General features: G+C 35.8%; 1 protein-coding gene across 1 annotated transcript; it reads left to right on the forward strand.

Annotated features, from left to right (window-relative positions):
* The first annotated feature begins 398 nt into the window (after positions 1-398).
* On the forward strand, positions 399-13,212 carry LOC102749775 (transient receptor potential cation channel subfamily M member 7). Its single transcript, XM_081810384.1, has 9 exons — positions 399-602; positions 2,486-2,511; positions 4,664-4,714; positions 4,795-4,860; positions 5,635-5,918; positions 6,054-6,136; positions 6,300-6,505; positions 10,444-10,495; positions 10,605-13,212. Coding segments are annotated over exons 1-9 (909 nt in total). The 5' UTR covers positions 399-600; the 3' UTR covers positions 10,744-13,212.
* The last annotated feature ends 222 nt before the right edge of the window (positions 13,213-13,434 follow it).

The following is a 13,434-nucleotide window of genomic DNA, read 5'->3' on the forward strand; positions in this document are numbered from 1 at the left end:
TCTCTGTCAAATAAATAAATAAAATCTTTAAAAAAAAAAAACTCATTGGGGGTTATAATAACATAGATCAAGCACTGCTAAATTACTAAATTGGATCAGAATGTAATTACATAGTTAAAATTAGATGGAAAAAACTGCAGAATAAAAATAATACACACATATACAGAAAAGGGCTTCAATGAAATATGCCTAAATGTTTTTCGTAATTTGTTGACAGTGCGCATGATTTTAATTTTACTCTTTATACTTTGTTGTGTTTTTCTTTTGATGATGGGCACATATTATTTAAGAATATAAAATTGTCATCAGAAAAGAAACTAGCTAGACTGTAATTATGTTGTAGGAAATAACAATCATGAAATTCTTTATTCTAACCTTGTGGAGTGGTCTTAAGGTAATTATATCCATTTATTATTTTATTTGTTCAGTTGTATGAAACAAGGACTTCACATTAATTTTTCAGCCCTTCGTTCTTAAAACATACTGTATGAAACAAAATAGGGCTAAACAGTTATGCTTCGTCTAGAGATTTTTTTAACTTTTGGTTTGTGTTTGTTTTGACTAAAGGATTGGTTACAAGATAGACCATCAAACAGAGACATGTAAGTAAGCCTTTTCTCGTCGTTAATCTGAAAAGTATCATAGTTATTGGATGTTGTCTTTTTCCTGTTCTTTTTACCATTTCTTAAATACTCCTTTATATATGGATGATGATTATTTATTCTGTGCCTCTTGTCTTTACATAGAAGAGATTAGGGAACTCATTTTTTATGAGTTAATGTATACGTTTTAAGTTGTTATTTTATATAGTTATACAATTATTATAGCCATACTATAATTATTGTCTACTAAAATCTTCCTTATGATTATGATTTTATTTAGTCCTATTTCCAGCTTGCTGTTGAATAAATTTATTCAAAGGTCTAGTTTGACACTTTAGTTTTGCGCTTGGCTAACTTCTGTGCCCATTGTAATCAACAAGCCTCACACCTGCTTTTGGAAAGATAATTAGAGCAGTAATTACGCAGTATACATTAGAAAGTCTGCATACAGGGAAAGCCACTACAAAGCTGATATGATAATTCAGAACCAAAAGTAGAAACAAAAGGCATTCTGACAGGTGATCATCCCCAGAAAGTAAAAATTTTTAGTACAGATTAAACATAAAGAAGAATCAAAGATAAACTATGTGTTTCCAGCCTGAGAATTAGTATTTTAGGATTCTAAAGAACATTAGAAAAAAAAGTCCTCATGTTTTGACGCCCATTTGATACTGGAAGCATGGTAGAGTTACTTTCAGATATTCCTACTTGAGAAGGAAATTATTATGTATTCCACAGTGTTCCCTATTTTCTTCTGTCCCCCAGAAATATATGTGAATATATAGAGAAGAAAATAAACCAGGTGCCAAATGGATTGCAGTATTCAAGTTCTTTGGATATTCTGGGCCTGTATGGCATTCGGAAGACCAGTCTATAGTCAGATCTCTTCAGAGTATACTGTCTTTTATAACCAAAACCATAGGGTGTAAATACAGAATAGGTACTTGAAGTTGATGTTAACTCAGCTAACAAAAGAACGTCTCATAGAATGTTGAGCCATAGAAATACCCAGAGAGGTGGAGTTGGTTAGCACTCTTTGGGTACTGAGGAAAGAGTAGTTTATTAGCAGCAAAGGGATGAGGCTGGGGTCAAAAATACTTCCTATACTAAAATATTTATATTAAGGTGAAAATCAATAGGAAACATCAGGATCAGATCGAAGGTAAGAGCTAGAAAGAGACTGCAAAAGTTCTCTACTTGAGAGGTCCTTTCTGAATCTGGTCTTTTTTTAGTCCTGAGCAAGGCCCCAAAGCTGTATGATGGGAAAGCTAAGCTTCTAACCCATTCTGTTTGATTCTCACTGCATTCTCCTTTCTACTATACTTGATTTGCACTGGAATCCATGGAATTAATAGAACTTCCACTTGGTACCAATATATGTTGTTATAAATAAATATGTTCGACATTGGAAAAAATTTTTTCAGCATTATAAATTGAGCTTTGCCAAATGACATTTATTTCCTGTTCTCTCAGTTTTTTGCCCATCAATTCTGTTGAAGTATTTTTAGAATTCTGCAGTTATTTCAGGGCATTCTTAAAGTATAGTAAGAATTAATCTCCACGAATAGAGAAGTCATGGAATATTTTACTTTATTAGTACTAGAACCTTCAATTTGGCAGCAAACTACTGATAATATTTATGTAAGCATAAATTGGAGGTACAAGTTGTTGATAAAGTGTATGTATATTGACATTCATATCCATGTATGCATTTGGCATTGGCCTAAGGGAAATGGCATATATCCAAACAAAAGTGAGTCTGAATCTCAGAATTACTTTAATAGTGTTCTATTAAATAATCGTAATAACTTTACAAAATAAAAAAGTATGTGGTAGCCAAAACAAAAGTTGTGTCACAACTTAGATTTTTTGGTTTTCTTTAGGCCATCTGAAGAAGGAACATTAAATGGTGAGTCCATGTGGTAGATTTAATGTGAAAAAATGAGGATTACATATGATCTTTTATAGCAAATACCACATTATCCTAGCTAAGAAACTTTAGGCTGCATGTTTGAAAGAGCCAAGGTAGTAAAAATTTCTTCCCTGAGCTAGTTTCTCTTCAGTATAGCAGCTTCACAAATACATGAACTCACCATGTAAATGATATCATGTCTTTACTGTCACCCCACCCCCCTTCATCCCTGTGACCTAGCCTGCTCTTTCCTTTATAGTCCCTGTTTTAGTGAATGATACTCTTTCAGTCAGGTCAAACCTAAGAAGGAGTTACTCTTGACCCCCTTGACCTTGCACTCACAAAGTCCTGTTGTATTTACCTCTTAAATATCTCTAGAATCCATCGTCCACTGTACATCCTGCTTCTGCTTTCCGTTTACCCCTTCATCATTTTTTAAACCTTTTACTGAAGTGTATAACATGCATACAAAAAAAGTAGAGCTAAGCCTCCACCTCAGTGAATTCTCACTAGGTGAGTAACTCATACCAATGTAATCAGCACCCAGATCACAAAACAGTTCCTCATGTCCTCTTGTTGTAACCTCTCCCCCTAAATAACACAGTGTATTAGTTTTGTCTGTGTATATGGAATCATAAAGTATATACTTTTTGTCTGGCTTTTCCTCCTAACATATGTTTATGAGATTCATCAATATTTTTGTGTATAGTGGTAGTTGGTGCATTCTCATTACTACACAGTATTTCCTTGTGTGAATATATTGAGTTTATCCATTCTGTTATTTGATGGGCATTTCAGTAGCTTCCACTGTATGATTATTATGAATAGTATTGTTATGAGCATTCTTGTTCATGTTGTTTGGTAAACATGTATTTTCTGTTGGGCATGTACCTAGGAATGGACTTCTGGGTGGTAGGGTATGTGTATATTCGCATTTAGTAGTTATTGCCACATAGGTTTTTTAGACTTGTGCCAGTTAGCCTCCCTTCCATTCTGTCTACTGTTCTGCCACCAGACTGATGCTCTTCTGCTTTACATTTTCCCCTCTGTCATTCCTTTCTTAGCGTGGCATATTTGGTTCCTAACAATTTGGCATTCCCTGATTCTGTAACTTTACCTCCTATAGGCATGCCTGTACCCTTGCTCATTAATTTGCAGTCTTGGTTGCATATCCAAGTTCTTGTGGAGAATCACTTAATGCTGACACATAGCTACAGAATTAGAGTATTTTGGAATGAGATCTGGGTAGGTACACATTGAAAAAGCCCCACAGGTGATTCTGATTTGTATTTATTATAAATTTATATAATATATAATATTTATATATAAAATTAGTATTGAAAACTGCTGTTCTAGTCATACTAAACAACTTGCAGTTTCTCAAGTATAGCATGCACTTTAACAATTCCATGCCTTTGCAGATGTTGCCCTGACCACACCACTGCCTTCCAAACTACACTCTTTTCGCCCTTCTCTTTTCTGAGACATTCTTCAACCTTTCTTCAAGCAGGAGGCATTTGGTACCCCTCCTCTATAGTCCTGTTAGCATATATACATCATGTATACATGTGTATATTTTATACTTACTACACGTATTAAAACTGATTTCCTTCTCTTGCAAGACAATAAGTTCTTTTTCATTCATATTCTATAAACTTAACACATAGCAGATTCAATTTATTCGCCATTCTTATTATTATAGTTAAAAAGTGAAAGTCGTCAAATACATTTAAATATGGAGCAGGGTTTTTTTTGGGTATGTTTCACATTCCAGAGTTCATCTTCTTATGGTCAGTCCACTAAAATGGTTACTTGGCTACAAGGCCCCACCTCCTAAAGGTTGAAAACTAAAAGATATTTTTCTTTTTGAGCATGGGAGTATAGGAAGAATACAGTTCATGACAGGAGAGTGTCAGATGTGTACTTTTTTTCCCTTTCAGGTATCTGAGTGCACAGTTAGGACTAATCTGGCATAATGAAAAAGAGTAATATAGCAAACACATGATGAATATATTTTATTACTTGTTTTTTCTGTTTTGGTGAAGAGAGCTTACATGAAGGAACTTAGGATGATTATATGAGAATAAGCAAAAATTTATGCCACATTAGTACTTTTAAAAGTGTTTCATTTGTTTATTTGCCATTTTAGGTCTCGCTTCCCCATTTAAACCAGTTATGGATACAAATTACTACTACTCAGGTCAGTACTATTTAAAATAAAATCTTAACAATATTTTGAGCTTTTAGAGATTTCATTATTTTTCTCTCATTTTTGTGCAGCTGTGGAAAGAAATAATTTGATGAGATTATCCCAGAGCATTCCATTTACACCTGTGCCTCCAAGAGGTAAATCCAAAAAGTAAAGAAATAAAGGGGAAATAAACCTTTTATTAATATTGTGATTTTTTTTTTTTGAAGATTTTATTTATTTATTTGACAAAGAGACACGGCGAGAGAGGGAGCACAAGCAGGGGGAGTGGGAGAGGGAGAAGCAGGCTTCCCTCTGAGCAGAGAGCCTGATGTGGAGCTCGATCCTAGGACCCTGGGATCATGACCTGAGTCAAAGGCAGACGCTTAACGACTAAGCCACCCAGGCACCCCAATATTGTGATTTTTAACTATTGTATAGAACATAGGTGGTGACAGAAAGAAGGGTCACATTAAGTGTCAATTTCATATAAATTTTAATTAGCAGGAGTCAGGTATGTTTTAAATAGAAGGAATCATCAGAAGTATTAGATTTCTCTATTTCTGGCATATCCAGAAGTAATAGTGTATTCTAATTCAGAAAGTGTCTTAACCCATTGTCTAGTAAAGAAAGCATAGATAAATTGACATCACAGGGTTTGTGGAACAGTTGCTTAAAGTTTTTCTTGAAAATGTTCATAATTTCAAAAAAGCTTATCATTACTAAATACACATGAATTTAGAGATATTAGTAGATTCTTGATTTCTGAGCATTTGCTGCCCTTATAAACTTCCTTTATAAAATTACAACTTTATCCAATTCATTTTCTGTTCCTTACTTAATCTTAACAAAAGATACCTGCTAATTTTTAGTCTACTTTGTCATTTTAAGAGTCATAATTTGACCTCAGAATGTGTCCATTCATCCTGCAGGTGAGCCTGTCACAGTGTATCGCTTGGAAGAGAGTTCACCCAGTATACTGAATAACAGCATGTCTTCATGGTCGCAGCTCGGCCTCTGTGCCAAAATAGAGTTTTTAAGTAAAGAGGAGATGGGAGGCGGTTTACGGAGAGCTGTCAAAGTACAGTGTACCTGGTCAGAACATGATATCCTCAAATCAGGTCATCTTTATATTATCAAATCTTTTCTTCCTGAGGTGGTTAACACATGGTCAAGTATTTATAAAGAAGATACAGTTCTGCATCTCTGTCTCAGAGTAAGTGCTAGTGAATGCTAAACAGTGGAACATTATTTGAGGTTCATGTTTTCACTTCTAAAGTATGTTAAACCAAATAAGAACTTAGTTTCAGTGTTAACAGGGTTTTTTTGTGTTTTTATTGTTGTTCTATAGGAAATTCAACAACAGAGAGCAGCACAGAAGCTCACATTTGCCTTCAACCAAATGAAACCCAAATCCATACCATATTCTCCAAGGTAAATCTTGAAATTTTTCTTGAGATCTTTTGGTTTTATGTGGACAGCATTCTCTTTTGACCTTCTTGTTAATGCTGAATATTTAATTATTTACCCATTTTAAAGCTCAATTAGAATTTTATTAACAAAACTGCTAGTAATATCTATAACTATTTTTCATAAGGTTCCTTGAAGTTTTCCTGCTGTATTGCCATTCAGCAGGACAGTGGTTTGCTGTGGAAGAATGTATGACTGGAGAATTTAGAAAATACAATAATAATAACGGTGATGAGATTATTCCAACTAATACACTGGAAGAGATCATGCTAGCCTTTAGCCACTGGACTTACGAATATACAAGAGGGGAGTTACTGGTACTTGATTTACAAGGTAAATTTATTAAAGTATTGCTAAAGTGAAATTGTAAGTAGATTCTTATCTAGTCATATTTTATGAATGATATACAGAAATCCGCTAACTTACAGATAGGTAAAAACGTGGGTCAGTAGAAGCTGTTAAAAAAGCAAGTAACAGCCATAGCATATAGCCATCAGGGCCCTGAACAGTGGGATCTTGCTATCTTAATTGTTATTTAGGTAATACAGATATTTTAATAAGCAAAAACACATGCAATCCATTATTCTACTCTTAGATGTGTTTTGTTTTGTTTTTAAGATTTCATTTATTTATTTGGCAGCACAAGCAGGGGGAACGGCAGGAGAGGGAGAAACAGGCTCCCCTCCGACCAGAGAGCCCGATACGGGGCTCAATCCCAGGATCCCTGGGATCATGATCTGAGCCAAAGGCAGATGCTTAACTGACTGAGCCACCTAGGCGCCCTTGTAGTCTCAGTCTTTTAAAATTATAAAGACTTTTTTGAAACAGTAACAAGTATTTCTGTTGTTCCTGGTGTTTATATTATCTATTATTGTGAACCAAACTTCCTAAATATTTAGTGGATTAAAACAACCATTTTATTTGCTTACAGTTCTTTGGTTCAGGAATTTGGATGGAACATAGTGGGGATGGCTCATCTCTGCTGTCCCCTCAGAGGGTGTGAATGGCTGGAGAGTAAGCGTGGACAGCTTGCTGGAGGCAGTTGTCTGAGATTTCTGTTCACTTGACATTTGAATCCCTCAGTTCACCGCGCGATCTCTCCACATGGCTAATTAACAGGGCTTTCTCATAGCATGGTAGTTTCAGGTAGTTACACTTTTACATATCAGCTAGCTTCCTCCAGAGAGAAAGCAGTAACTCTTAGGTCTAGGTCCAGAACTGGCCCAGATCTCTTCCTCCACATTTTATGATCAAGGCAGATAATAAGGACAGCCCAGATTCAAGAGGTGGGGAATGGATTCTGTACTCCATGAGTAGAGTAGCATGTATACAAAGAAGGAAAAACTGATCATAACCATTTTTGTAGACAGACTGTCATACAGGTAAAAGGGGGAAGAAAAGGAAATTGTGGCTTGGATGAAGGCAAATTTGCTTAGAGTAATGTCTGGGTCAAAGGAAGGTAAAATTGAGCAAGTTGCCAACTCTTTCTGAGTGGTACTTTCACATTATAGCTTCCATAATTTTTTTCCCTAAAGAGCAGCCTTAGTTTCAGTGTCAACACAGACCAGATTTCATAATCACATAAAGACGATTATTTAGAATGTTTATCACTTGATGACTTTTTTTTGTTATATACATAGTCACAGATATCAAGGATTGTGCTTTTTAATGGCATTGATTCAAGCTCAAGAAAGAAAATCTGTGTAAAAATAACTATCCTTTATTCCGTAGTTCATCATTTTATATAAATGATTTAGTGGTGTATATATAGTGACAACAGTATATTATTAGATGGGTCAATCCAGTTAAGTAAAAAGGATCTTAAAGTTCTTAAATAAGTATCATCTAACTGTCTTCAAACATGCATAGGAGGTAAAGCCAAACTGATTTTGTCTGAACTGTTAATTTAAAAGATGGGAGTTAGTGTCCCTGGCTGGCTCATTTAGTAGGGTTTGTCACTCTTTTTTTTTTTTTTTAAGATTTTATCTATTTGAGAGAGAGCGCGTACAAGCGGGGGAGGGGCAGAAGGAGAGGGAAGCAGACTCCCTGCTGAGCAGGGAGCCTGACACAGACCTCCATCCCAGGACCCTGAGATCATGACCTGAGCTGAAGGTGGACACTTAACCAACTTAGCCACCCAGGCACCCTAGGACTTGGCAACTCTTGATCTCAGCATCGTGAGTGCAAGCCCCCCATTGAGAGTAAAGCTTACTTACTTACTTACTTACTTACTTACTTACTTACTTACTTACTTACTTAAATAAATAAATAAATAAATAAATAAATAAATAAATAAATAAATAAATAAATAAAAAGGTGGGAGTTCTTTTCAATAAGCTAAGTAGTTGTGATGTTCTTTACATCATTAGTATGTTCCTGGAGCCATTTTTCATAGGAATATTTGACACAATTACTACAGACAAGTTAAACAATATAGAAATACATAAGGAACAGTTTTCCCATCTTTACTGTTTCTCTACCTCTATGAAGACAAATACACAAATAGAGGTGCTTTTTTTTTTTTTTTTAAAGAGAGAGCACAAGTTGGGAGAAGCAGAGGGAGAGAGAGGATCTTCAGCAGGCTCCATCCCCAGTGTGGAGCCCAACTCGGGGCTCAGTCTCACAACGCTGAGATCATGACCTGAGCTGAAATCCAGAGTTGGATGCTTAACCAACTGAGCTACCCCTTTCTTCCTCATTTTTAATCATTTTATTTTGTGTTGTGGTTTTCCTCCAACTGGGTTGATGCCATATAAGCACTTGTTTTTTTCTAACAGTATATCATGATTTTCTCTTTTTTTTTTCTTTTTTGCTACTACAAACATTGCTGCAACAAACATACTCATGTACTGCTACTTTTATTTCCATAATGTAGATTCTTGAATTGGCTTAGTAAGAAGAGATGAGTGCAATTTTTAAAAAAGATTTTATTTATTTTTGAGAGAGAGAGAGCACGAGCAGGGGACAGGGTGGGGGACAGAGGGGGACAGAGGGAGAAGCAGACTCCCCGCTGAGCAGGGAGCCCAGTGCAGGATTCAATCCCAGGACTCTGAGATCATGACCTGAGCTGAAAGCAGACGTTTAACCAACTGAGCCATCCGGGTGCCCCTAGATGAGTGCAATTTTAATAGCTATTGCTGAGTTACTTTTCTAAAAGGTTACAGGAATTCATACGTAACACTGTATGTGAGTGCCCCTTTCTCCAAAGACTCCAGTACTGAATATTCTTTTTTTTTTTTTAAGGATTTATTTATTTATTTTAGAGAGAGAGCAGAGGGGAGGGTCAGTGGGAGAAGGAGAAAGAGTCAAGCAGACTCTGCACTGAGCATGGAGCCAACAGGGGCATGGGGCTCGATCTCATAATCCTGAGATCAGGACCTGAGCAGAAACCAAGAGTCGGATGCTTAACTGACTGTGCTACCCAGGTGCCCCTCCAGTACTGAATATCTTAATCTTTGCCAATCTGTTTAGTAGTAGGTCGGTAGGTATTCTTTCTTTATGTGAATAAATAGATTAAGAGAGACTGAAAATATTTAACCACGCTTTTAATACCTCTGGCGAAGGATGAAGGTGAAGGAAGATGTTTACAATCTTATTCTTTATGTAACCTGAATCTTTTGCAAGAAGTATATTCATGTGTTAGTGTATGAGTTTTAAAAATCCAAAACACTTTTAAAATGGCCTATAAATTATGCTTTCATGTACCTAATTGTTCTTTGCTTAACTAAGTTGAAAAGGGGGGAGGGGCACCTGGGTGTCTCAGTTGGTTAAGCATCCAACTCTTGATTTCGGCTCAGGTCATGAGATCAAGCCCCACATCCGGCTCTGCGCTCAGTGGGGAGTCTGCTTGAGGATTCTCTCTCCCTCTCCTCCTCCCTCTGCTTGCACTTGCTCTCTCTCTCTCTCTCTCAAATAAATAATAAATCTTAAAAGGGGGGGGGATCATGTAGACCTTATCCGTAAGGAGATGTTTATTTGCAACTCTCCCTGTTGCATCACAAGCAAGTGCCATCAGGAGTTCACCTGCCTATCTACCAACTCTGACAATTAACTCTGTTCCTGGTGTAGGAGCTCTGTTTGTCTTTGATGCAGTGTTAAGGTCGTAAGTCAGGTTATGAAATAACAAGAGAGAAAAACTACAGTCTTGAATAATTTAACATCATATAATATAGGTTGATGATGCTATAGAATCTCTCATGACTTTTTATTATGCAGATGTCAATGTTTATATCAATCATATAAATTGTCTTTTTTTATATATACATATCAAGGTGTGGGTGAAAATTTGACTGACCCATCTGTTATTAAAGCAGAAGAAAAGAGGTAATAAATTTTAATAATTTCATTAAGATATTTTATAATTTCAAATTCTACATTTCTGTTTGCATAAAATGCCTCTTTTTTTTTTTTTTTTAAACTACCAATTCCATAGATCCTGTGATATGGTTTTTGGCCCAGCAAATCTAGGTGAAGATGCAATAAAAAACTTCAGAGCAAAACATCACTGTAATTCTTGTTGTAGAAAGCTTAAACTTCCAGGTAAACATTTTCTTAACCAGTATAATGTATAAATTTTTAGGAAATTTGGTTACTACAATACTTCATAAGACGGAGGGCACAGATACACATTATTTTACAAATGGATCTATGCTTTCTTTGATTACTTACAAAAATACAAAGTTCATTGATTTAATACATATTTATTATGTGTCTGTTGGATGCCAAGAATTGTGCTAGATGTTGACAACACAGTAGTGAATAAATGCCTTCCATGGAATTTAGTCTTGAATACTGACAGGATTAACAGGGAGTTATAGGACTGTATAAATGCCAAATAGAAGAAATAGAACAGGTAAGCAAATCACTTAACACAAACTTAAGAGGTTGGGGAATACTACCTGGGGAACTGACAGATTGCCTAAAATTGAAGGTTAAGTAGATTTACAAGGTAGCCTGGCAGAGTTGGGGAAAGAGTATTCCATGAAGCAGGAATAGATATATTCTCTCAGATTTGTAATTTCATTGTTATATTTAAAGAATTATAAATTATGATTGAATCTAAGTTGTAGCACAAACCAGTGGTTCTCACCCTTTGGTGTGCATCAGCATCCCCTGTGGAACTTTTTAAAAATTACAGGTCCTTGGAACTCACCCTTGAGCTGTATTTTTTAAAGTCCCTGTCATTATGACCAATAATGCAATAGTTAGAGCCAAACTGCATGGCTCCATAAAATACCTACATTATGGAGGCGTAGTTTTTGTTTGCTTGTTTGTTTGAGGATTAGATCAGTTGGTATTTGTGAAGTACTTAGAACAGTGCCAGGCATATAGTAAGCATTTTTTAACTTTTTAATTGTTCATTGTGAGTATATAGAAATACCATTAATTTTTATGTTTGTTTTTTGTTGTTGTTGTTTATTGACCTTGTATCCTGCAACCTTTCTAAACTCACTTAATTTTGGAGTTGTTTTTGTTTTGTTTTGTAAACTCCCTGAAATTTTCTGTGTGGATAGTAGTTATATTACTTCCTTTCCAACCTATATACCTTGTATTTCTTTTTTTTTTTTTTAAGATTTTATTTGTCAGAGAGAGAGTACAAGCAGAGGGAGCAGAAGGCAGAGGGAGAAGCAGGTTCCACACTGAGCAGGGAGCCCGATGCAGGGCTCCATCTCAGGACCCTGAGATCATGACCTGAGGCGAAGGCAGACGCTTAACCGACTGAGCCACCCAGGCGGCCCTTGTTATTTCTTTTACTTGACTCTTTGCACTGGCAAGGAATTCCAGTACAGTGTTGAATAGGAATAGCGAAAGTAGAATCTGCTTTGTTCCCAATCTTAAAGGGAAAGTGTTCAGTCCTCCACCATTAACATGATGTTAGCTTGTAAGGGTTTTGTAGATGCACTTTATTAGGTTGAGAACATTTTCTTCTACTTGTTTCTTGAAAATGCTTATCCTGAATGGGTGTGTAATTTTGTCAGATTTTTTTCGGCATCTATTATATGGTCATTTGTTTTTTCTTCTTTAATAGGTTAATATTAGATTGTATTACATTGATTTTTGAAATGTTGAACCAGTTATACATTCAGGACAAACTACTTTTTTATGTATTGTTGGACTCTGCTCATATTTTGTTGAGGCTTTTTGCATCTGAGTTCATAGATAATATTGGTCTGTGTTTGTTTTTCCTTGTATTGTCTTTCTTTTGGTATCAGGATACTATTGACCTTAAAAATAAGTTAGAAGTTTTCACACCTCTTCTGTTTTGGGGAGTAGCTTGTATAGAATTGATACTCTCCCTGTCTTAAATGTTTGCTAGAATTGTCTAGTGAAACCATCTCAGTCTAAAGTTCTTTGTCAGATTGTTTTAAATAAGTTTAATTTTTTAAGTAGCTATAGGACTATTGGGGTTATCCGTTTTTTTTTAGTGAGTTTTAGTTGTGTCTTTCAAGGAATTGGTTTGTTTAAATTGTCAAATTTGTTGGCATAGGATTATTTATATATCTTAATAATAATCTTATTTTTTATTAACATATAATATATTATTTGTTTCAGGGGTACAGGTCTGTGATTCATCAGTCTTACACAATAGACAGCGCTCACCACATCACATACCTTCCCCAGTGTTCATCACCCAGCCACCCCATCCTTTCACCCCCCTCCACTGCAGCAACCCTCAGTTTGTTTCCTGAGATTTTTTTTGGTTTTTAGTTTGTTTCCTGAGATTAAAAGTCTCTTATAGTTTGTCTCCCTCTCTGGTTTCGTCTTGTTTCATTTTTTCCTCTCTTCCCCTATGATCCTCTGCCTTGTTTCTCAAATTCCACATATTAGTGAGATCATATGATAATTATCTTTCTCTGATTGACTTATTTCGCTTAGCATAATACCCTCTAATTCCATCCAAGTCATTGCAAATGATAAGATTTCCCCTTTTTTGATGGCTACATAATATTCCATTGTGTATATATATACCACATCTTCTTTATCCATTCATCTGTTGATGGACATCTGGGCTCTTTCCGATGTTTGGCTATTGTGGACATTGCTGCTATATATGTTGGGTTGCACGTGCCCCTTCAGATTACTACATTTGTATCTTTGGGAGATTTGAGACCTTTTCTAACAAAACATTTACTGCTATAAATTTCTCTTTAAGAATTACACTGACTGAATGGCTAAAATTAACAAGTCAGGTAACGACAGATGTTGGCGGGGATGCGGAGAAAGGGGAACCCTCCTACACTGTTGGTGGGAATGCAAGCTGG

Source organism: Leptonychotes weddellii, unplaced genomic scaffold (assembly GCF_054177405.1).
Source record: "Leptonychotes weddellii isolate Sample4059 unplaced genomic scaffold, ASM5417740v2 HiC_scaffold_2422, whole genome shotgun sequence".
Classification (NCBI taxonomy): Eukaryota; Metazoa; Chordata; class Mammalia; order Carnivora; family Phocidae; genus Leptonychotes; species Leptonychotes weddellii.